At 33.3% G+C, this 26,624-nt stretch overlaps 1 protein-coding gene and 2 long non-coding RNA genes across 8 annotated transcripts; 1 reads left to right on the top strand and 2 right to left on the bottom strand.

The window, feature by feature from the left end:
- Positions 1–183: 183 nt before the first annotated feature.
- On the bottom strand, positions 184–26,098 carry LOC119073252 (protein Wnt-5). 6 transcript variants are annotated; one of them, XM_037178608.1, is made up of 10 exons: positions 25,727–26,098; positions 24,323–24,717; positions 15,349–16,657; positions 11,831–11,915; positions 7,757–7,937; positions 3,265–3,523; positions 2,997–3,152; positions 771–873; positions 478–645; positions 184–405 (listed from the first exon to the last, which is right to left on the bottom strand). In XM_037178608.1, exons 2-10 carry the CDS (start codon positions 24,436–24,438, stop codon positions 218–220), a joined length of 2,565 nt encoding a protein of 854 aa, XP_037034503.1. In that variant the 5' UTR covers positions 24,439–24,717; positions 25,727–26,098; the 3' UTR covers positions 184–217. The 6 variants fall into 6 exon arrangements, with proteins under 6 accessions (XP_037034503.1, XP_037034504.1, XP_037034506.1 ...); XM_037178609.1 differs by having other exon boundaries at positions 25,770–26,098; XM_037178611.1 differs by having other exon boundaries at positions 25,985–26,098.
- Positions 17,916–18,540, top strand: LOC119073295. The gene is made up of 2 exons (XR_005087022.1): positions 17,916–18,199; positions 18,315–18,540. It is a non-coding gene; the product is annotated as an uncharacterized LOC119073295 (long non-coding RNA).
- On the bottom strand, positions 20,305–20,692 carry LOC119073297. Its single transcript, XR_005087024.1, has 2 exons — positions 20,494–20,692; positions 20,305–20,427 (listed from the first exon to the last, which is right to left on the bottom strand). It is a non-coding gene; the product is annotated as an uncharacterized LOC119073297 (long non-coding RNA).
- Positions 26,099–26,624: the final 526 nt, after the last annotated feature.

Below are 26,624 nucleotides of genomic sequence, written 5' to 3'. Positions count from 1 at the left end.
CCCAATTAGTACATCTAATCGAACAATGTGCGTAAATAAATTTCTATTAATAATACAGCGTCTTAAATTGGAAGTATAATACTGCTTGTCATACCATTATATTATATGCAATAGACTACAATAGGAAAGTGTGTATTTGCTTGTTACGATTTCTTGCGATTCGCAAACGGTTCACATGTAAAATTTACTGGACAATTTCATATTTCATTTCATTTCACTATTTACAACTGTATTCCTCTACAACTTTAGTACAAACGTCACATTTAACATGGCAGCACCAATGAAATTTGCAATTACATCGCTCTTTGACAACGATCTTCTTCGTGTTATATCCCCGTCCACAGCAGAGTATGGCACATCCGTCCAAGCCCAACGAAGTTTTGTTGCAAACGCGATTATGGGTACCTGTATAACAATCAAAGAATCATATAACATTTAGTTGAGACACAAGACGAATTAATGGAAAACAATAATTACCTGGCCATTGTAGCTGCCTGTTGATGCGACACCAATCTGGGCTTTCATCTAGGTATACCAAATCTAGAGCAGTGGGTACTTTGTATCGTGGATCTTTTACTTGTAAACGGCCTCGTTTGTTTATTTTCACTTGAGTTGCTTCGTCGTACTTCTCATGTAGGTAATCGCCTGTAATTAAACAGTTTGAAAGAAAATTAAGAAATTCTGTTTGACCATATGCCTTTTATTATGACTTCTAGTCATTCTAAACCTCCGTTCGAAACCAACGAAATTTTTAAATTATTTCTTCTTACCGATTTCTCTCATTGATGTCAGTTGCTGCCAACAAGTAATCAGACTGCACGAACCAGAAACTCCATGACACTTACAGGTGATTCGGGATTTCTTTATAACCGCCTGAAATATGAGCAAAATTAACTGTAAAGTATAACAGTTTGCGCAATGAATGTCTAGAACCATTTATCAAATACCGCATAAAATGAGCGGCTCATCTGTAATTAATATTTACCGATGCTACAAAAGAATAATTATTAAATTCATTGAATTCGCCTTATAAATCAATTTCAAATAGCTGTGGTATGTGCTACAGCACAAAACAACAAGAAATTAATTGAAGACATTAAGAAATCTTCTTATCGTTTTATGGCATCGCCGAGGGAATCGAAGAATTCATCGAACAAATAAGACAATGAACAACGAGAGTACCTACAATACGATAAATAAAAGAAAAAAAAACTGAAGACCTTCGAGACATTCAATCGGACGAGTATAGAAATTGATGTTACACACAAATCACAAGCTGAAAAAAAATATTTTCAGTTTCCAATTAGACTGTGAGACATCATAAGCTTATTTGTGATGAATATTTCACGTGAAATTCCTTTACTAACTAAGGGACCACTATCATGGATAATACACCTCTTACATTTTGTTTACGAAGTAACTCAAATCCGCTGTCTAATAAACCGTAGAACAGGAACATCACAATTGAATTCAGAGAAAATCTCTTTATTGAAACGTCTGATACAGCGGGTGACGCAACCTACTTCGTAGAAGTTGTTGGTGTATTTGCGCGAACATTCTTTATGATTTACATGAGCCACACTTCGAGACTGGGGGCCCACTATAAATGTATGCAGCAGGGACTCAGACCGTTATAAAAGCCACTCAACATGTATGGCCAATTCGTCTTAAACGTATTCATAATTTATGTCAAAATAATATGAAAATGAGCGCGTTTATGAGCGCAAATAAAATTTTTATGTCCTCCGCGCGGACTCATGAAGGCGGGTGACACACAAATTTTGAGAAATAGATACATTTTGTTGAACAGACTACAGATTGTTTGAAATGTCAACTTCAAGTTGCGTTTTCAAACAATCTGTAATGAGTGTGTTCCATTAAAAACATCTATTTGTCTTTGTGTGTCACCGTCTTTGTGATCAACTCGGAAGTGACTTAACCTGTTCTTCTATAACCTTGGACGATAGCACGACAGAGTAAAGTTAACCAGGCAGGAGTGGACGTTTGACAAGGGACTTGAATAATCTAGTAGTCCTATATTTTTTACGAATTTTTTTTTTCAATTTATGTCAGTGTTCATTTGAGTTCATTTTCGTACAGTGTATTAGGTCCCTTAAATGATGTTTCGAAAATGAACCGCTCCTGCCTGGTTTATTTTACTCTGCCGTGACGATAGCCCATACATGCTTTACACTTTCATTGTTAAAAACATGTATTACGTTGGCAGTTAGTCAGTAACATTTTACTATTCATATTTGCATATTTCTAAAAATATAAAGATAGTCATTCGTCCTCTTTAATGCATGTGCGGGATGAATTTAATGTCTTGTTCAAAAATTATTTTTTTTTCCATCTTAACAACAATTGCTATCGGTGACAAATGATTCCAGAAACTTAGATTACACTTTTGCCTAACGTGAAGAAAAATTTATTTCAATTTGTTTGTACACCGATAGGGAAAAGAAGCTGAAGAACCTCAACATACTAATAATAATAACAGAAAAATGTGCTATTAATTTAAGCTCCTTTATAAGAAGCACAAACAGAAAAGAAATTGTTAAATTGCAAAAAAAAAGTTGTAGACAGCAGCATTTCAACCGGTGATGTTGCTTTGAGAAAAACATAACTTCGCCGTACACAATATCCTGTATATTTATATGATGTTGTGTGTATTATAATACACAAGTTTGTTATGCGAAGAAAAAACAGATACATATTATGGTTTGCCTCGGAGCTTGGAAATTTAATTGAATGGAATCATGGATTTGAATATTACAAAACATGTAAAATATCATCGCAATAAATTTTAATCAAATGTAGAGAAACATTTTAAATAGATTGAAATAATTTTTTACGTTCATTTAACAGCGTTTTTGCTGCAGAAACCTTACAAACGTAGAAGAAAAAAATTCAAATTAAGTGAGTGAATTTTCTCTTTGTAAACACAGAATACAAACCGGAACAATGAATAGTGTGAAAAATTGCATTTTACTCACCCTTCGACCGGCTTCATTGTTATGCAAATTCATCATGGTGCGAGCTTTTGCTGAACCGCTGCTCTTTAATCGATTCATTTTCTTTGTGTTTCTATACAGTCCTTGATGTTCAAAATTAAACACTTTTGAGTTCAAAAGTTTCTGATTAATTTTAGCCTGAAAATTGTTTTTTTTTTTTTCGTTAGTCAATCTTTCGTTACATTATGTAAGTCATTTTTTCTGTGTCTCTCTACAAAGTAATTTATCAAGTTAAAATATTCAAGTGTACCTGCAATTCTTGCATTTCCTTTTCTTGCACTTTCGAGCTGAATATCTCTTTGTTGATAATCTCTTGCAATTCTAGTAGATCTTCTGGTTTAAATGGGCTATTACTATTGCTGTTGTTGTTGGGATTTTCGCTGGTCTCATTCATTTCTTCGGTTAGTAGCTTTTCATCAAGTTTCGGATATTTTAGAGGAATCGAGACGAGACCACGGGCGCCACGCTTCCGTTCTTTCTCGCGAATGTCGATGAATGTTTGTGAAAATCTAAATCGTTTAGTTTATGGTTAACATTTTATGCTTAATTGACATCAAGGCGAATAAACAATGTATTTCTATAAACAGAGACCTAGCACAAAAAATTGCTTCACTTCTTCCCCTTCCCTCAAACACTTTTAATTTTGTTAGATAATTTGTTACAAGTGAATTTAAAGGACGTTTTAAAGAATTTTAGATATTCCCTCTTACGGCTTATATTATTAATAGTAGTAAGTAATTTATCTCAATTCTCATCCAAAACTGTAAATTAAGAGTTACTCGAGGAGTTACTATACTTTTGGTCTGTTCATAGTTCTTGGGAGCTATATTTTGGTAAAATCCTTTTGGACCAGGCAGACGTATATCGCTGTAGTAATTTAATCTTTGATTAATATCCGATATTAAAAATACTTTACTACAAAGGAACACAGATCCGACCTAATTCCTTTTTTTATTATCGAACAAATGACCAGTCGCTTCTACAACAATACCAATTTCGATGTCTTTAGTAATCCTACCCCAGAAAATCATTTTTATTATCACGATATATCCACAGTTTAAATATATCTCCACAGAATTTTCCATGACAATAAGCCAAGACACGAGCTTCACATTGATTTGAAAATTCTTCTTCAACAAAACCAAACACAAAAACGTTTTATGTAAATCTTAAGTGAACCTCGAAGAAAAGTAAACTCTAACATGATGAACCCGGTTTTTATCTTTATTTTAAATCCTTCAGTTCAATAGACAACGATCGCAAACTTATTTACTTATAAAAAAACCCATCCATCAAGTTTCAGAGTCCACACAACGGCAATATTATATGTACGTAGAAATAGATTACTCATATCTTATTCAATAAAACATTCAGTGCAGCTTTTCTCCTCTTTAATTCCGTCTCAACGGCTTATAAACCAAAAACTTAATCGAAATACATATGTTTTTATACCCGTATTTCTATCTGTCATATGCGACGACAACGACGTATATGTATATGAAAGGTTTTCCACGTTCTTTCCACAAGTTGGAAAAACCACGAGGTTTGAACTCATAAACGAATACCGAGCAGAGAAAGTAGTAGGTATAATGAAAGGTTGGATTTTCAACGTACGTATATATGGGGTGTGTATGTGCGAATATATTCGTTGGGGGATTAAATTTCCTCTACAAAAACTGCTAGCCTGATGCAAAGAGATTGAAAAAGCGTTGTTTACCTAAAAATCCACAAGATTAGGGATAAAACAAAATAGAAAAAAAAGATGTGGAAAAAGATATAAAATCTATGCCGAAATGTCTTTTGTGGCTACGTTCATTGGAATTGGATAGGAATTTATATATTATTTTAACATAACATAAGTCTGCCAAATTAATGATTTATTTATTTATTTTGCTGTTACTATCATACATTGGTTTAACATAATACCTCTATAAATCGATGTTCGGAAGCGTAGATAAACAAAAAAAACATAATTTCGTTGTGGGAAAAAAGAAAACGATCTAGTGCGATAGCTTATCCATCTATTTATAGATATGTATGCGATTATATCGTAGCAATTGTTCTGATTAAATTTGTTTCATTAATATAAACGATTTACTCAACAAATTGACGGAACATAAAAGCCAACTTTAATTTGATAAAATCATACTGAGAAAGTTCTTCTCTTCTTATGATCCTTTTGCATAGATATGCTTTGTGCTGCATACCACATTTAAGCTGAAGTGAACAGTCATTTCAATTTCAAAAATGTTTTTCCCGTCTTTATCAACTTTAGAATATTTCAACATCACCGACACAGTATTTGTGTAATGAAAACATTTCCATTGCTAACGAAAGATTAAACGGAAATACTGGCGACCATTTCAAAAACTAAGCTTAACATTCTTATTTAACTGTAACGATGCAGAAGAATGAAGAAAATCTCATCAACGCAAGATATTCCAACAATTTTCCTATACAACAACAACAACACCACCACCATACCACCAATATACCAAATAACCAAAGTTTTGACATAAACTGTTTTCAAGATTCTATAATGAAACTATATATGCTCTGTGATGTATGTATATAAATGGCCCGTATATGTTGCATGTAATATCCAACAGTAACGTAATGCAAAGCTTTTCGCATTCCAACAGTGCATTTTCGTCGACATGAACGCCTGATAGCGAACAATCCTCAATACACCACGCCTTTCATCGTAAGGGAACAAAGAAATTTGCTTATTGGGATTTCTATGAACTACAATATCACATGTATATACGGGTAGTGGGCGGCTAAAATATGGGGTAAATGTATGCGTCAGTATGAAAACAGCTGAGCTTATATTACATAATGTGTTTCCGGCTGCGATAATGGGTAGGTTTGGTTAGACGATTTTTGTTGTTGTTGTTTCTAATTAAATTTTGTGAACGTAGACGCAACAGTTAATGTGGTAGAAAATGTACAAGTTTCTGGAAAAAGCGAACTTATAAACTTTTGCTGGTGTAGCGTGACGATGTCATAGTCAGGGAAAGTTCGTATTTTTGGTAGATACTGCGTTCTTGACTGCTTTCAAATTACTATGAGACTCTGTATGTATCTTTGAAGAACACTATCAAACAGACTTCTTACTTCTTTAGAATCTATCTTGTTTTTCGTAGTGAAAAATCATAACAACCAAAGTTATGACTGAAGATTGTATATACGGAAAATAACGAAAAATTTCACTCCCGTGAGGCAAATCGGATTGACAAAAACTCTCTCATGTAAAGCAAATGGCGTTGTTTGATTGCTTATTGCTTATTATCTTTTGCCTCATACTACATTCCACTCTTATTGTGTCTTACGTGCAATCGCTTCAAACTCAAATTCAGAATCTCTAATTTTGTATAATTTGTGAATGTGTCAAAATCACAATAATTAAAAGAAAAACTGCATTTCGTTCATAGTTGCTCAACGAAAAGATCGCATGAAACTGTTTACATTCCTTCCGAGTTGTCACACAAACCCGATGTCAATGAAAATCTACTCTACTAAAATCAAACGACAGTGTCCCCCCGACTATATGAAACTTCAAGTTGTGGAAAATCGATAATTTTCCTACACATTTTCATGCGATACTATGATCGCCTGTTACATGGAAAACCGTTTCAAGGAAAGCTGCCCGCGATTGGATCCACCTTCGTCTACCTTTTCGATAATTATGTCTTTTTGATTGACGCCACATTTTGACTTGGCAGTTTGACTTGGGCTGTAACGCACATAATGTAAGCAACACGAAATGTCTACCACATTTTAATATATATCGGATTTATGGAAGAAAAAATTATATTCCGAATATGTACCCCCACATTTTCTTTGTACTATCGACCGATAAAAAGCACATAGCATCAATAACAATCAAGAGAGCATAACGAATGTACGATGTGCGTTTTATGTTGGGGGTTATATAGGCGCGAAAAATTGCATTTTCGTCGGCTCCTATGGTGTGTGTTGGTATAATAAAAGGAAAATCCCGGAAAACTGTTACTGTTAATATGATATGCTATGCGTGTAATTTATTTACCCCCGCATTTGGACGATAAATTTGGTATTTATTTTTGTGAACCATTCGCTGTATGTACTTGACAGAGACTCACTTTTCCCATATTTATCATAATGAAATATACTTAATATAAAGCGCATTTTTGGATTTATATTTTACGTTTAACATCAGCGATGTATAAAACCAGTGGTGGTGGTACAGTACAACATCGGTTTTGGCGTCAGAGTATATGGAAATTGTATTATTATTCGCATTTTATCTAACTGTATGGATATGGATGGATGCTGTTGTTTTTAAATACTGTAGGGCTTTGTTGTTGTTGTTATTGCTGTAGTTGCTGTTTGTTCTGTTTATTATTGGCGGGTAAGTTTTGTATAATTTTGCAATAAATTGAATAATATTCTGCGTAGCGCATATTAATTAATTGAACGCAATATCTAACTATAAAGAGTGTAACGTAAACCAGCGATCATGGTAGATAAATTTGCATATATTTTGGGTGAAACGCTTGTATAATTGGCTATTTTGATTGTATTTACCTATATCAATGTGAATTTATTGACTATTGTTCAAATACACTTAGCTAAATTAACGAGTTGTGGGTGTGAGAATTTAATTTTTATTAATTCGACGGCCAGAAAGACATCTTTACGTTCACAAACCTCTTACGGCTTTTCGGTAAGACGAAAAAAGAAAAAATTTTTGCACTTACTTGTATCCGAATTCTAAATCGTCTCCACATCCACCCCATGTCCAGTCATCGTGCAATTGTCTTGGTCTTGCACTTCTTGAGCATCCACATGATGTCAATTGACCATCACGACAAGCCCGTGCTACGAAACTAGCTGCTCCAGCGGCAGCTAATGCATGGACAAATGCCATTTCGGGTGAGCCTGAAAATGTAATTTCGTTAATATTACTTTCACAGTAAAAACGGGAAAAAAAATTGAATTGCAAGCTGCCATTAGCTCGATTTCCTTCTGAGCTTAAAAAGACTTATACATTTGGACTAGCTCCTATTGCCTGCTGTTTAAATTTTACTTAAATAAATTAGATGAAGCGTAATTTGACTCGTCGATAAAAGGGCAAGATACTAGCCGTGGTTTTTATCTGAGAGTTAAAAACAACTCCGATAAATTCATTTGAAGAATACACAATTTTAGTCTATCAGAAACTGATATTGTCTGTGATGTAATTATTAAATCTGTTACTTCTTGTGATAAAAGTAGTATAGTGTTTGATATAAAATATTTACTTCCTTTGTCTTAACATGTGTTTCACTATATCGTTTTACAACAGATGGTTAACCGTTTCTGATAAGGTTTTTCGATTTCGAAAATTAGCAATGAATTGTTGTGTACTTTATTCATTTAAAATACTGGTTGCAGAAGCACATGAAACTTGAAACGAGTTCTTCTATTCGCCAATTGAAGGACGTAACTCACAACACTGTTCATGTTTTCATTTTTACGACATCAGCTCGTGAAACACATCCAAATTCAAATCATTCCAACTCAACAAACAGCCGGCAGCGATTTTAAAACGGCTATTACCCATAATGGCGACGGCACACTCTGAATGGCTTTCATCACGAAAGAGATGAACTAATTTCCCTCTTTCGATAAAAATAAACAATTTAGACAAAAAAAATGATTTAATTTAATAAAAATTTGTATGCAACATTTAATTAGTCGCGGTGCATTGAAACGAAAATTGAAAATGTGCATTTATTGCTCGGATTCATGTAATACATTTCGTGAATGCGTAACATTATGCGCTTAACAATAGTGCATAGGGGCTCAATGTAGAAAAAAAATTTCCAACATTACTTGTAATGGTGAACCAAATGCATCATAGTTGCATTATACATTATAGAACATGGTTGGTATGGTATAAAGTGAAGGGCAAATTCTTTATTATAGAAATTCTGCTTTGAATTACTAATCTAAAACATAAGTGTATATTCATATATGTTATGAGAGCTAATTTGAATTTAAAGTTTATGGAGGGTTAATTTTAGATTATAGAGACGTTACCCTTTGTGTTCTGTGCACAATTGTAAAATGAATTTCAAAATGCTGACAGTAGTTGCGATTTATCAAATATTTACGCAACCCACTGTGCATAATACTGCAGATATATTCACACAGTCGAAACATAATAACAGAATGAAAAGCATTGCTGTTTGATGAACTGGACGATAATTATATACATTTTCATTCGAATAAACGTATATATATGAGCAAAATCTTATGAAACATTTTGTACATGGAAGATGGAGTTAATTAGAAACTTTCCAGTCTGCCAGCGTTATAACGAGCTTCGCTGTTGACAGAAACGAATCAAAATTATGTCAAATGTTTTAGAAACGACTTACATTGTTCATAATAATAAAGACATAATCCTTAAATATAAACTTTTTCGCACAAAAGTTTCTGAGCGCAAAAGCTGTTCCCCGTTCTCTTTTGAACAGGTTTTTCTCAAAAAGACTTACTTTCATGACCCCTTCAGTCCCATAAAACTTAAACCAACTTATACATACTTAATATCCATCAACATGTCAAATGATAAATGACTTTTTAATTAGCCATAATAACAAACCAGAGAACACAAAACAGTACACAAGGCGCGTAGACATTAAAAAATAAAAAATAAACTTTAATCCGTACCAATGTCGTGAGCAACATAACATTCGCCTTATACTTACAAAACATAAAGAACTGAACCATTTTAATACCTATCGTGGTCCTTCTTTATGTTGTAATTTGTAGCATAGTATAAACAGTGACAATGGTTTGCCGCCATTCAATACCCGCAACATAAATTTTGAGAGGTGCATGGGACTATGAATGATGAAACTTGACGACTTCATTTTTAGCGAAGTTTGAGCAACGGAAGGAGTAACGGAATATCTGCATTGAAAGGAATGGACAGGAATACTACATTTTCCATGATAAAAATTTAACAGAAATATTGAAGCATGTGTCGCCGTAGAAATGATTGATGTTGTTCATAAATGCTTCGATTTATTCAATAAATTCAATCTCACACAGAGTGTATAAAATCACAATTACAACATCACATGACGATCAAATCGTCTCGACTAAAAATTGACGATCAGGATAAAAGAAGAATCAGTTGGAAACAATGACTACGAATTAGTCTCTGACGGAAGCAGCCTTTCCTCTCTGGAAGGCAACGCTAAGTCTTTGCAGCAGACAGCTAGTGCATAGTGATGCTGTTGTTGTAAGTACTTCTTCCATGATTTCAAGCTTTAATTTAACTCGTAAAAGGTTCACTAATTTTTTTTTTTTTCAAAAACACCTTTATTGGTATGAATAGTACAATCTTAACTATTTGTTAATTTATTACTAGGGTTGAGTTGTACTATCTTCCTTTTACTTGCGTAATTAGAAGAAAGTAAGACTTGTGTGGGTTTTACGACCCAATGGTCGAGTCCCTATGCGGTGTGCTGTTTTCATCCTTTATGAAGAATCGAAAAGGTTCACTAATGGTAAGATCAATAGACGTCAGGTAATAACTGAAGTTATTCACTTTATACTTCTCGTAAATACAGCCTTCCTTCAGCTGCTTACTTATCATCAGTTTTATCGACAGAAACGACGGAAAATAAGCGATGAATGTTAGTTAAACCAAATGTTACTTTCGGACTGTAAAAATGGTCCTTCAAAGAAATTGATTTCCCATTACAAAACTATGCTTTGGTCCCTGCAAATATTGTCTGTCCGTTCATGTTGACAAGTTAATATAATCCAATTTCGCTCAACTCAGATGAAATTGGCAGTAAAATCTGACAATAACACATAAGCGGAACGAAATCTATGATACCCGTGCAGAGCATTTCTTATTAAGTTCATATAAAAAGTGGTTTCTTAACACTGAAGTCTAGAAAATATGCCCCCTTCATCATATTTTATTTATTGGCTAATAAAAATCAAAACTTAAAAACAGACTGAATTTTATACAATCTACAACGTTCTGAGGTAGAATAATATGATTCTCTCTCATAAATACTTTGATATGCAGGCATTATTCTTATATTGAGTATAACGTTGAAAAAAAAACCGTAAAAAAGGAACGATGGGAGCATCAGCATTATTTGTTATTATATATAAAAGAAAAGCATAACAAGAGGGTTGGTTTTAAAACTCTAATTTGTTCCGGACGTATGGTGAATAAACTGTAATCATTATGAGGCATAATATAATACACATAGACAGACTGTGTGGATGGATGGTTGGATATAATACACTGTACACTGTATCCATACTTGTATTACATTTAGGGCAAATACTGATTCATACGGGGTATGTTTCAGCCAAAAATGGACTATGGCTTGGAAATCTGATTGAAAATAATTTTGTATACGCATTAATAATGAGTTTACTTTTTAGATTAAACTAAAACATTTAAGTGAAATTAGTTTTGCTTGTATGCTATAACGTTGTTTTAGTGTGTGCTGTATGTGTGTATACTATATGGTTTGAATTTTCCGGTAAGTCAAGGGGATAAATGCTGAATATTTCGTGTATATTAAACATGAAAAGCAAACATATTTGCTTGTGAAGGGTTGTTTAAGCATTCAAAAAGGGAAAATTGTGGTTTGTTTGCTGTTTTCCTGTTGCTGTTTTTCGACTCTACGTAACACTTATACGTTTCGGTAAAACACACCAACACATTATGTATGGAATGATGAGAAATAACCGAACTCAGCTGAATTTTGTTGTAAAGCGACTAATAATTATTTAATTAGTGAACCACATACCAATTGCCGTTATTGGCCCGAAAACGGAATCATTTTCCACTGTACTGCAATTCCAACGCCGAGATTTAAATTGATGTTGACACTCCTGAAATTAAATGTTTTTTTTTACAAATTAAATTTTACATTTATTTATTCAATGAATTGATAAAATATGCGATAAATTAGCGTAATATCGAAGGTTTGATATGATTTGGACTTTACACACGTCTCTGGACACCCTTCTGATTAATTGGTATAAAGAAAGAAAAACAATTTTCAGGACTTAAGTGCAGTCATACATGGCTAAATAGCTTTAGTGTCATTCACTTTCTCGCATGGCTTTCGTTTCGTAGAGAGATTATAAAGGATTTCCGACAGTTGGTAATTTCCTTGATGTTCAGTAATATCTTTGCCAAAGCAAAGTGGGGAATTTGCGTTTTATTAGTTGAAATGAATCGTGCTTTGAATTGGCAAATATAATCTTCTAATAAGTGTAGTTTCAGAGAGATATTGGAGAAATGACGAACATAAATTTGTGGTGTTGTATACGGTACGCCGTCTAATATTTACTTCAATGTAAAACCTCAGAAAAGCAGTAGTGTCTGCCTTGAAACTGAAATGCATTGAAATATGCATAGCAGGTGAATTTTTCACTTCAACCCGAGCATGGAAACGCTTAATAATTTTAAGATTAAACAAAAGCAGTTTGCTTTAAACATGGAATTTTAATTTGAAATTGTGTATAAGGAATTTTCGCTCCTTAAAATATATACACAAAAATGAACAAAATTTTTAATTAAACGTAATGGAATATTTGTCATGCAGAGACTGTCTCTCGATTACACCACAAAGTCGTGCAAAAGTGATTTTAAGTATTATCTACCCGAAGTCAAACTGAAGTGTTAGCTCAGGTAAAAGCGGATCGTCAGTGCAGATAGCTTTGTGAGAAAAAGACCAGCTGGCTTACGTAAATTCAAATTAAATCTGATATGCTTTGGGTGTAGGTAATCACAAATTTCGTTAATAAAATATAATACAGAAAAGCAAAATGTAAAGAGAGAAAAAAAAAATTGTCTTTTCAGAATAAGATTGCATTCTTCGGGAATGTTGCGTTTTCATGGTTTATGATAAGAGTACATTTAATTTTGTTAAAATGTTTATGAAAAGGAATTCATATAAAATGTCTCATATGAAAATGTCATTTATTATACCAAAGGGATTATAACGTGGCTTCGGTATTCGTTCAGATAAAGAGTAAGAGTTTTAGAAAATTAAATAAAGAGAAAATGTTTTGTGAAATAATTCGCTTTACAGTTTTTCGCAATTATTTTGTTTTTAATTACTTATTGCGTATGCTTGGATTTATTTCAATATAAAAGTTGGAAGCTTAACAAATTGGAAGCGTTAAGTTTCAGTTTCATATCATTTTCTTTTATAAATGGTTTTATATCTTATGCTGGCTCAGCATAGATTAGTAGGACCGATGGGACAACCCCATTTTTATTTGATTTTTTAGAAATGGAAAACGTTTTTTCTTTAAATCTGCTACTTCTTTCGTTTAAAGTATCGTGTGTTGAACACAAAATCTTCTACTTCATTTGTTTAACCAATTTACTATATTAAAGCCACATAGACCATAGGACCTACTACAGTGTAGGTATATTTTTTTCTCTGTGCTGTCTATATGAAATGAGCCGTTTATGAAAGGACAAGTTAAAAGAAGCTGTTTCTTGCTCGGTTGAGTGAAGTTCTCGACTACAGTTAATGAGTGGCGGTCAGAAAATTTTGAAAATATAGTTCCATCCACCTATTCAGATAATTAAGTTCACATGTCGAATGAGCGAAATAATTTTTTTTTTCGTAACAAGCAACCAACCACAACCAAAATTAAAATACAAATGAGAGTCTTGCGAGTGTATCAAAAATAATGAAAAAAATTGTAGGCTACGAGACTGACTCAAAAATATTATCAACAATCAACAATGACACGGCACTAAATCTATTTTACAAATTTTGCTGTGTAACGTTTTTCGTCTCGTTGAGTTGAGTTCATAAATCTTGGATTTTCAGGTTTATATAGCATATTCTCTGATTTTATCAACAATCAGATGGGTCTCGTACAAATGTAACGAAGTCTGAACGTTCGTCAATTTTATGTATAAATAATTAGGTTTTAATGTCGTTCAATTTCTGCGGTAAAATCACTTTGTAGGTACTATGAATTAACTGAAAGTAGATTGCGTGCAAGAGGCAATAAAAAAATATTTGACACAATTTAATACCTTTAGGTATTGGCTCTGATGCAATTTTTAGTTCCACCTAAATTATGATAATTAAGGAGGAGTATCTTTTTGCATAAAAATTAAGAGCATATACCTCGAGCATATACTAATAAAAATTAAAGATTGACAGAGGCCAAGTTTCGTTGCGTAATTTCATTCGAAATGAAGTTTCCCGTGGAGTATGTCATAGTTAAAGTTGCATAAATTTTGAAAATAAATTTATGGTTCTTATGAAGCTCGCACCGCAGTCTATAATATTTGTCTGTTGCTTTGTCTGTAGAATAAGACTCTATCACTCTTCTAAATTAATCTTAACGCATACATCAACCCAATTTGTAAAATATGCGCTATATATCTTAATGACGATAGGAGTGATTATTATTACATCTTGTCATGCAATTCATTAATGGGTTTTTTAAAAGAAGCAGGAAAAAATCGTAGGTCGATTTGAGTTTATATGATACTCTTCTTCCACACAACAATCATAATTTAAATTTGACAGTCACACACATATCGAAAAAAGTGGGAATCACTTAAATTAACTATAAATTATAAATGAGAAAAAAAAATTATATTCATTTCGGCGCGTTTATATATGGATATATTACCGCACAGTGGAAGAAACTAATTTCATCAGAAATTTTTCAACAAAATTTCTAAATAATTTTTTATTCATTAACAGAAGCTGATGAAGGTATTTCGATGCTTTGTGTGACCTGCCCGAATAATTTGTTATAAATGAGATGCATTTACATAAATATTTTTATGCTCGCACGAACCATTTTTTTTTCGATTTTAGAAAATTTGAATCTTTGGTAAATTACAGGTAACGTTCATTCTACTATTAAGCGCCATTATTAAAAAGGAAACTCGAAAAAAAACGCAGGAATTAATTCGAAACAAAGAAGCAATAGAAATTACTCCCCAACATAATTATATATCTAACAATAGCAAGACTGAACTGCCCAAATAAACGTCGAATTTTGGAAAACGAAAGAGACCGACAAAGCTCATTCGAGTTTTAAGAAATAGGAAACGTTAAAAAGTTTTAATTATAAAATTGATTGGTTGAAGAAAAAGTAGATTAATGTCTCCGAATTTTTTTAATTTTTAAGTGAATGTCGATGCATAATAACCACATCAACAACCATCACCAATGCAATAAAATTTGTTTACACCAAAAGTTATCAAATGAATTGGTTCGGTCGTAAAATTTTCAACTATTTTACGATCAATAAATAGAAACGATCATCTTACCTGTATTGCAGACCTAGCACCACGACTAATCGCTGGCATGATATTGGTATGAGCAACACATAATTTCTGTTGGCCGAAGCTGAGTCCACCCACTGAGTAACACAATTCTGGATTCAAATCAATGTTTTCTTTGTAAGCATTCGTTGGTTGTGTGGCGTTTAGAGAACTGGGAAATAATAATTCTTTGCTGGCATTTCTTTGATGACTTCGTACCGAACGATATAATTTCTTGTTTTCATCACCACTTGCGTGTGGATAATTTACCGACGTTTTTGTATAATCGCTGGAATGTAAAACAGTTTGATTGATTTGCTTCATTTCGATTGTTCGATTGTGGTCTCTATTAATGCCATCTCCGAAGCAATTAATCTCTTTATTCATCGTGTCTTTACATCGTTTCTTTTTGTTAAAATTTCTATTTCGTTTCGGACCGTTTTTCTGTTTGCGTGTGGTACGTTTTGTGGTTGGACGATTTGTTGTTGTTAGAAACATTGAACTGCGAAAGCTCTTCCGCTTTGTATAATTGACGCGAATTTCCTTTTTATCGTCCCTTTTATCTTCAAAACTTTCATCGTTCATTGGCGTCTGATCATTTTGGAGAAACACTTGAGGAACTATCGTTAATCTATCGTTTCTTTGAGGTGGCAACAAGTCATCGCTTTCGGCATCTTTAAATGTAGTCTGTCTCGGTGTATTAATTAGATGCAATCGTCTCGTCGGATTAGCTCGAATTAACGGTCGTTTAGTGGTTGTTGGTTCTGTGACATTTTGTTGCAAGTTCGGGAAAACCACAAACTTACTCTGAAAACTTTGGTCATTTTTGGTGAGATTTTGCAACATTAGAATATGTCGCTTCAGATCGTCGATGTTGGTCGACGAATCTTGGAATATTTGGGATTTTCTGGGCTCAGCTGCTGGATTTTTCAATGCCAACGGAATGATGTATTTCCTTTCCGTTTCCGATTTATCATCGAGATATTCGTCGTCATGTACTTCAATAATTGTAACTTCCTTTTTGTTGTTCATATCTTCAATAACTGGATTTTCCACATTTTCTACTCTATTTTGTTGCATTATATTAACATTCGTTGGTTTCGGTAGTATCACATCTTGGGTTTTCTTATTGCTACTGCTTGTTGTGTCACTTGATTGATTGATGGGATGTATAAACGTGCTCAGACTTTGAATTCCACTCTTATGTTGTTGCAATCCCTTTTCGGTGGCCGATGCATTCAACGACACACTAACGTTGGACAGTACTTCGGCTTCAGCTTTAAATTCAATAAATGGCGATTTGATACCCAGGCATCTGAAATGAAACGAACGTTTTGTAAATGATTTGTTTAATGGAATGAAAAATGGTGTCGGGATGAGGTTTTGAATTTTGATTTTCGCCTAAGGGAGCATTCATAAATGTCAGGTTTTTGTAGAGACTACTTTAGGAAAACATTTTCCCAAACTTTCTTGAATTTTCACACATTTTCTTAGATTTTCCAATATATTTTCCTAAATTTTCTTGGGAAAATCTAAGAAAATTTGAGAAAATATGAGGAAATGTTTTTCCAAAAATAGTCTTTGTGTTTTGTATATCACGCATCCTTAAGGCCTGGTTAAGGTGTTTAATATCGCAAATGTGAGGCAAGGCGCCTCAACCTGTCCTTAATGGTACATCGTCCAAAGTCAGAAGTGAAATTTTCTTAAAAGAATAATATTCTCAATTTGACCAAATATAATTTGGTTGATCAGCTGATAAAATATACAATTTTAATTAAATAAATGAAGTTTGGCTGCCGTCGGAAAGTTTTTCGAAACATATATACGATTATCATGGATGATTACGTACAAACAAACAAACAATGAATGTATTTCATAGAAATTTGATACAAGAAAAGTGTTCCACTTGTTCACGGTGAGCTGAAGATAATAACATTTAGCAACCTTAGCAACTCGCTAATGTAATTAAATTGTTTTCCAACGAATTGATATGTATATCGGTTACCTTTTTGTTACAATTATTATATGAATGGGTCAACAGCAAAACTTTTTCTAGTAAATCTTCTCATTGTGTATGACCCAGACCCAGTCTAAGTTTAAATTTTTTTAAATTCTTTTTAGCATATCGAGATATAATACTGTTTAAAGAGGATTCAAAATTTATTTACTCATTTGCGCAACGCTCACTTGTGCGCCTGCATTATAATTGCACATTGTGCGACTCCAACGTGAATTCAAGATCAAATTATGATAAATATTTAGGATCCCATTTTCCGGACTGTAAATATTTACTCGCCGCTATAATTATTCACCATCGCTGAGTTTATTGATTTTACGATAAGTGAAAATATATGTAAGCGATGCAACACATTTTCAAACCGCAAATGTTGGCGAAATTAATCGTCACAGAACAAAACAAAACGCTGATTCGTTCCTAGTGACTAATGAGTCTGTTAGTTTATTATCGCTAATTAAACAAACATTGGTTACAAATTTTAATGATAAGAACTTCCATTTCAATTGACTGTACCGGTGATTTTCGTTTATATATAAATACCGTGAAACGATATACAATATTCTAGTCAGTTCATTCAAGTGTGAGAATCGCACCATTTGCACGCAATAAATTTCAATTATCAATAATAAATTGTTGAACTTAAAAACAACTATAATGAAGATCGTTATTGCATCAGCGGCTATTTTATGCTTATTAATCGCTACCAGCTGTTACGGACAAAGTCATAATGCATTTTGGGGAGCTCCAGCATGGAACGATACCAGAATATTTTATCAACACGTTAATGTATCATCATCGTTTTTACAAGTCATCACTCGAGATGTTGCATTCCCTAGTGCTGTGTGTAGAAATTTATTTCAATTCCATTTCCGAATTTAAATTTTTTGATTTCATTGCACTGTTGTGCACTTTCTCTTAGGATGAATAAAAAATTTCTTTCGTTTACTAAAAATAGGGCTACGTTAATAACCGGAGGATAACAGCAATTCGTGCATTTGATCAAAAAACAAACGGAAATGGTGCATATGCAACGATTAAATCCGGTGGAATAAATGCAACCAGCACCGTTGTAACTTTTAAATCTCAACGAAGTCATGGCATCAACTTTATTCTGGAAATTTATGTTAGGTAGAGAGACTTAGTGAACAATTCTGAAATGAAAACATTAATTAAGATTCGAATAAAATGTTTTTCAAAACCAATTACGAGTGGAATCAGTTTGTAATACAGATAAAAACGAGCCATCAGAACAGTCGGAGCGTTTGCTGCGACTGAGCCCCGTACAAACCCGTATATCTATTGCGTACGTGACCCTAGTGCGTCTGTCATCCTACTTTGACCGTAAGCCTATTGCGCCGGTTAATGTAGTTAAAGTAAAATTATTATGTAATATGTACATCTTACAAATTGCGCATAGCGCAATTACGAAGCCCCGTACGACGTTCCTTTCAAATGAAACAAAAATTTCAAATCGCCCTAAAATTTTATTTTTTTGAAGGGCCTAGTATCGGCCTCAGTCCGAGGACCCAAATTTAATTTTTTTAAAACAACATTCTATTCGGCCTTTGATTACCTTCCAAATGAAACAAAAATTACGAAAAACGAATGAAATTTGCTCGAGTTATATGTAAAATACACATAGGGCCCTAGTATCGGCCTCAGTCCGAGGACCCAAATTTAATTTTTTTTTCAACTACATTCTATTCGGCCTTTGATTACCTCCCAAATTACGAAAAACGGATGAAATTTGCTCGAGTTATATGTAAAATACACATAGGGCCCTAGTAGCGGCCTAAGTCCAAGGACCCAAATTTAATTTTTTTTCAACAACATTCTATTCGGCCTTTGATTACCTTCCAAATGAAACAAAAATTACGAAAAACGGATGAAATATACTCGAGTTATATGTGAAATACACATAGGGCCCTAGTAGCGGCCTTAGGAGGACCCAAATTTAATTTTTTTTTCAACAACATTCTATTCGGCCTTTGATTACCTTCCAAATCAAACAAAAATTACGAAAAACGAATGAAATATACTCGAGTTATATGTGAAATACACATAGGGCCCTAGTAGCGGCCTTAGGCCAAGGACCCAAATTTAATTTTTTTTCAACAACATTCTATTCGGCCTTTGATTACCTTCCAAATGAAACAAAAATTACGAAAAACGGATGAAATATACTCGAGTTATATGTAAAATACACATAGGGCCCTAGTAGCATTTCACTTCTAAGGCCCTAACTCACGGTCCACTCACCCGATTTTAAAAAACTTTTTTTTTCTGGATTGGTATTGACAATACCTATCATTTGCCGTGTCATTTACATTTCCATCGTTTATTTTGCCATAAATATCACCAAAAGACCTTAAATCACTTAGGTGGCCCTAACTCACGAAGGGCCGACCCGAATATGCCCATCTTCGAACTTAGCCTCACTATTTCGACTATCTTTCAGGGAAAAAAATAATTTTTGAAATCGGATTTGATTTACTCAAGATATCGACGTGACAGACGGACAGACGGACAGACGGACAGACGGACAGACGGACAGACGGACAGACGGACAGACGGACAGACGGACAGACGGACAGACGGACAGACAAAATTTTTATTGCAGATTCGTCATCTATGAACATAGGCAAACACTTTGCCCTTACCGTCTGCTTCGAATTCCATCAATTACACACGGCATCGTAATCCTATAAGCCCCTTTGTACTTCGTACGGGGCTAAAAAGGTTACAGAAGGCCTCGTACTCCAAGCCAGTATTCACATTTTATGGGGAAAAGAACAACGAAACCTTTTGCAAGAAGATATTTGTTTCGCGGTACACCTTGTTCATTTTTTATTCTTTTTCTTTACATCAAATTGTTTTACAATGGAGTAAAAACATGAATGAACGAAACAAGTTTTTTTTTCGTTTGCAGAGCGCGTTTTTTTGTATATAAGTCGCAATACCCATCAGCATTCCAGCATTGTGTGTTAATGAATGTGTGCGTGTGTTGTGTGCATGAATTATTGAAGTAATCTCTTTGAAAAGGTTATTTTGTTGGTTTCCTGTCTCGACTGAAAGAACGGCTGTGTTTAATTATTTTTTTTTTCGCGCAATAAATTTTTCATTTCGTTTTTCACCTACAGTTTAAGTCTGCCTTTAATCTTTCCAGTTTTTACAAACACGCAAAGCTTCTTGAAAGCACAACCGAAAAAGAAAAGAATCAAAGGCACACTCGCAGAAAAAAGGATATCTTTCGTCGGCGCACAATTCAGTTGTTATCAGATAAATAATATTGAGAAAGAACAACAGAATTATAAATTATCTCTCTTCCGAATAAAACGGTTGTGGTGAATTCGTAAAAACACGAAGAATCATGTCTTTCTTAATGTGAAATGTGCTTTGTCATTCATTTTATCGTGTTGTTATTTGTGTTGATTGACACACTTTGCTTGTGATGACTTCAAATTACGAATTGAATCGTACAATTATAGCGAAAACGTTATTTTGTTAACATTTAGTGTCGGCTGAATGAAAATTGTATGTGTAGATACAGCGACCATTGTTATTTTTACATAATTATTTTTAAATTGAACTTAAGGGGTCTGAAAATAATTTATCGAAGGTGATAATGGATATCCGGTAAGGCTCAGCTATGCTGCTGACTTTTATAATAAAAAATACCTATAATTGGACATTGTGTCACTTTAACTTATTAGATTATATAACAAAATTCAATCAAAAATGTTTCAGAACAGGAAGCGACTTACTTTATTCAAAATTCTCAAAAAATTCGCTGAATGTTAAATAAAGTCGACAGTACACCGATTTTTTCCAAGTAGCACACGAGATAATTGAAATTAGAAAAAATTCGTTGGATATTACAAGTACCATATGTTTATGTTCCAGTTCCATGCAAGTGCATTTGTGGATAACGCTTTTGCAATACTTAAATGTGAATTCAGCAAAAGTCGAAAACAATTCCACCAGAAACGAATAGTAAAATATTTCGATCAGAAGTGACCTTTTCCAAGGACTTCACACGAGAAAGAAAGGGATTATTTTGTGTTACACGTATACCATTCGGTGAAATTATTATTTATAGCCATGAGCAGCTGTGATTTGTTTTGCACTCTTCGAAAGTTTTTCTGTGAAACCTCAAGAAGAACAATGAAACGAGATGAAAACCGATCTCATATATAAAAGCTAAACTCTGAATCTTAGGTAAAACGCGCGTTCAACTTGAACAAAACACATTGACGGAAATTTTTTCTCAAAAATGAAAAACGTTACCAAGTTATTTCAATTTTTATTTTCTTTTGCAATTTTACTTGAATCATAATAAATTGAAAAGCAAATACGCTGGTTCTTTTGATAGTGCACATCATTATTTACATGTTATGTATACTATGTGAGATGAACAGTGTTTTCAGTCATAAATTTTATGGTGTGTGTTATGATGTTTGTTTGATACCTTGGCATGTATATATCATCACAGAGACTTTTCATTCAGTGCAAAGCTCATTAAATTTTTACACCTTTTCGTTCCAATATACGTTGTCAAGTTGTCCTTTGTTATTTATGAGGTTGTAACAAGTATAAGAAAATGTTTTTTTAATGCATTTTGTATTCCAGTTGGTAACTGTTCATGTTACCTCGAATTTAAACAGCCAGTTTGAACTCATGAAACAAATTCAAGTTTGTTCTCCCATTAAGATTAATTCGTTTTAAAATGAAACAAATAATCTATACCCAGATCATCGTCAGTGACATCGACGAAAACAAAATGAATTTATAAAGAACTTTCACGTTCTCAAATCCTCTTTTTAAAATTCTGTGTGCCTCCATTCAATACCACACCACAATGAATATTTAACCTCACAGCATTTAAGATCAAAATCTCATAATCTGAAGTGTTAATTAAGTTATAATTATTTAGATGGTATCATTTAATTTGAATATAAACAAGAGCCACTCGTTAAGTCCCAACTGAATTTCGAGTTATTTTCTATATATGTATTTCACTACATAAATATAGAAGTCGTTGATTGAATTTATGTTGGATATTGTATCATTTGAATAAAGTTAAACCACACACATGGTGTAATATGAAATGTGTAACGATCTCAAGGAAGGTCTTAATTAAGGATTTCTAAATAAATAATTAAGGTGTTACATGTGAGCTGATAAAATTCGTTTTTGTGGGTTGGTATAGTTGTATACAGTATCAACAACATTGATAATACCATACTTTGATAACAACCACCTCACCACGGGTGAATGTAATATAATCGCATGAACTTTGTTATTTAGTGTTATACAATATAATAATCATTGAGATCAAGAATTACATTCATGAATATTTATTGAATAACACGGCGAAAATAAGATTTCGTTACATGATTTTGGTTATATTTGGTAATCGGCAATTTCGAAGAAATTAGAAACGTGTGACTAGTGACAAACAAATAATTTAATTAGAATCCCATCAGCAGGTATTTAAATGAGGAAGCACGAGCCAACAATTATGTACTTTTCACAACAACGAGAGGTAAAGTGAGCTTCGCTTCACGACGACGAAATTTTACCTCAAGTTTTTGAGTGAAAAACTTTGTTTGGCGATTAGTCATGTGATAATGTGCTTACCGACCTACGCTTTGCCTCGTGTTGGTAAATTTCACACAAAAAGTACCACTTTCATCATTTGTACCATTGGTTAGGTCCTGTTAATTGGGGAAAGAGCGAGGTGACTTCATTTAAGAAGAGCGAAATATTGCAACCAAATTTGTTTTTCACTTGTTATTTATGCCGCGATAGTCCACCTACCAACTACTACTTGATTTAAGGCGGTACTATGAGGGAACACAGCTAAACCAGACCTTAAACCAGAAATAGTAACTTATGATGTCTGAGTAAAAAGTTGATGTTTCCCTAAAACCATGATTCCAGATATAATAGTGGTTTGTGTAGCCAATAGTTGGTTAATTTACCCACCGACAAGTGAAATAGTACGTTGGTTATCATTGGGACAAATGGATGAAATAGTATTTCTGGTGAGAAGTGAAGGTAGGAACTCACTTTATTGAGCTAAAGTTTAATTATTTCTTGAGAGACTTTTAATTTATGGGTAAAACATACTTTATGTCAATGAGACAAATGACCAAAATGGCTTCTCAAGTGATTAATAACCTCGCCTTCGACTCGGATCTACAAGCTTTCCAAAATAGTTCCGGAAATACGCAACAAAGTTTCAATGAGATTGTAGGAATCGTGTAATGTTCAATGAAAAGTATCGTCAATCGATGATAAAATTTCCAAATAATCGATACAATATCAATCGCATGTTTTATCGATAATCGATAAATATCGACTGATAATCGAATTATCAATCGATCTTTACAGATAGTCTTTCGATATTTATCGACTTTCGATAAAACATTCGATAATAACCGATTCTTAGGAAGTAATCGTTACTTGATCAATCAAATGAATCAATAATATTGTAATTTTGAACCATTTTCCCATTTAGTCTTTTGTGAGGCTAGTCACTTGTTATCGGCATGAAGATCGCAAAAAGGCAACTTCTAAAATGACAAAGAACATGCTGAAAGTAGAGACTTTGCGTCAGGATGTAGAAAATTTAATATTATTGGCAATTTCTAAAAGTTTGACGACGTAAAATAGTTTATGTAAAGTAGCACTAGTGCCTAAAAGCATCATTTGCAAAAATGAGGATTCTACCGCTGTACATAAAATCTTGTTCTTATTGTGTGCCTAAATCGGAATTTGGGCATAAGATGTGTTGTCAACCTCATCTTCGCCTCGGGTTGACAATTTTCACATCTTATTGCTTAAAATTCTATTTAGGCACTTGTTATTGAAATAGCTATTAAAGTATGAATATCTCTTGAGAATATGCTAAAGATACATTGGAATTTTGGGAATGCTAAACTGTAATCAAACACTTACATCCATGATGGAACCTCCTGTAATCCGTATCCACTTTTTAAAGCACATATCCAAATGAATATAATCCAAAATGATTGTCTTCCCATCATATTATTTTTAGTGGCAGACACATGCATACATGAACAGGAATGTTGGGAAGATTTGACACTGAACTTTTTTCCGTATTTTTTTTCTTCTCTTAATTCACTTCATTTTAATAACATCTTTTTACCATTTACAAAACTCGAATGTCTTTCATTTTTTCTATTGATAAGGAAACATAAGAAGTCTCTTTCAATTTCGGAATTCCAGAGATTTATTTATTTCTTCGCCGTCTTCAAATTTATATTTTTATCATGATTATTAATTGAATCTTTCACTATTCTCGTATTTTGTTGTTGTTGTTGTAGGTATTGCTGACAAAGAAACCTTACATTTTATAAAAAATGAATTTTTAAAACCAAAAATTTTTGGGTCATTGAAAGTGAAAGAATCTTTTTCTCCAAAGTTAAAGGATTATCCATTTATTCATATTCAATGAGCATCACTATTACCATCATATTTAAGGAGTTAACAGACTGAAATCATCGTGGTAGAGATTTGAAATATATTTCGATATATTATACACTGTGTGCTACATCGGAAAGTTTTCAATATATTACTAATAGGATTAAATAAAGATAAATGATGTACATCGTTATATCTGCTCAGAGGAGCATAATGAATAAAAAAAGAATTAAAATAAAAAAGTCATCGATGCAGAATGCGATTAGAAGGAAATTAACTGAATCAAAAGCGAAAGGGCAAAGGGAGCACTGTGAATTCGTAGTGTTTTGTGCATATTTTTTGATATATTTCGATTTTACATGACGGATGTGTCTGCTATCAGTGAAAAACTACATGCACCTATTTGACCTATTCCTGAATCAAAGTTTAAAAAAAAAACAAAATGGAAAAATTGAATAGACGGAGTCAAGACCCAAATATTAAACGTTTTGGCAACAAAAATTCGTATTATTTCCTCTATGATGAGCTAAATGAGCTATACCAACAACAGTGATTAAAACTTCCACACAGTACACTTGTATAGTGCTAATTCCGTAATAAAACACAGAAAAAAAAACTGTTTTTTGTTAACCATTCACATTACAACTTCAACTGATCAAACACTTGTCATCGCCGTAAAGGTTTCGATTGAAGTCTAGGTATTATCAAGACTTAAACAATTAACAATGCTATCCAAACATCAATTAATGCTGTGATCGTTTAGCATACAAACATGAATCGTTAGGTATTTGTACAACAAATATTTAAAAAAAAATCTAAAAAAATGGACAAAAGATGAAATAAAACTTTCAACACTGCAATGGGATGAAAAAAAAAAAAAACCAACATGCACAGATAATATACTCCAATTTCCAGAACCTGTGTTTCAGAAAACTACAAAAATATTTTCTGGGACATAAACCTTAAAATTCCGTTCACATAAATCAACACGATATTTTTCATAAACTTTTCACATCAATTTAAAAACCACATTTTTCTGCTTTATCAAATTTTGTATCCAAACAGTCGAAATAAATCACCGAATAGTTTTATCTAAAACAAGAAACCGTCACTCCTTGTTGATTTTTTTATTTTTAGTACAAAAGACCACTTTGATTCTGAGTTAGCAAAGTTTACCATAAATCACACTATCAACCGTTTGAATGTCTTGTTGTAGTTGAACAAAGTTTCAAAACACCGTACATACTCCACTCGGTTTTTTTTTGTAATCAACCAAACGTTCGCGTAAAATGTTTGTAAACAACTGATCAACTGATGTTCCGACTGAATGAAGGAACTACTATATTTTACCACAAATGGGAAAATGAGAGTATGCCGATGGAAAATGCAAAATAAAATGTTCTCTTTCGATTGGCATTTCTGTTTTACCAACGAATTTCGTGGTTCTCTTTCGTCTATTTCGTTACGCGAAGAGCGACTGTGTGAACGTTAACATGTAACAATGGTACTCAAGTATTCCTCATGAGCCAAAGAGTGGTGAACGATTTAACAATAACTTATGGGAGGAGTTTCAACGTTGAATGGGAAATAATCAGTTGAATAAAATAAAATTGATAGTCTTTTCGGAGGACGAGATGATAATTGATTGCATAATTGGTAGTTTTGGAATAAAATTCTTTGATGGTTCTCTGACTTGCGAGCTTCACAGCCGAACTTTAGAAATCGGTGAATTATTTATTAAAATGCATTGAAGAGAAGGAAAGTCGGTCTTTAATTATAAGGACAAAATGGAGGCGATAATAATTAACGACAAAAT

This window comes from Bradysia coprophila, unplaced genomic scaffold (genome assembly GCF_014529535.1).
Source record: "Bradysia coprophila strain Holo2 unplaced genomic scaffold, BU_Bcop_v1 contig_138, whole genome shotgun sequence".
NCBI lineage: Eukaryota > Metazoa > Arthropoda > Insecta > Diptera > Sciaridae > Bradysia > Bradysia coprophila.
Note: the sequence above shows the minus strand (reverse complement) of the source record. Positions and strands in the feature narration are given on the sequence as shown.

Coding starts and splice junctions, on each gene's coding strand:
- LOC119073252 (XM_037178608.1), bottom strand. CDS start 24,438: ATGCATGTGTCTGCCACTAAAAATAATATGATGGGAAGACAATCATTT. Junction 16,658..24,322: donor CAGGAGGTTCCATCATGGAT/GTAAGTGTTTGA, acceptor GTTTCATTTCAG/ATGCCTGGGTATCAAATCGC. Junction 3,153..3,264: donor AGGAAATGCAAGAATTGCAG/GTACACTTGAAT, acceptor AACAATTTTCAG/GCTAAAATTAATCAGAAACT.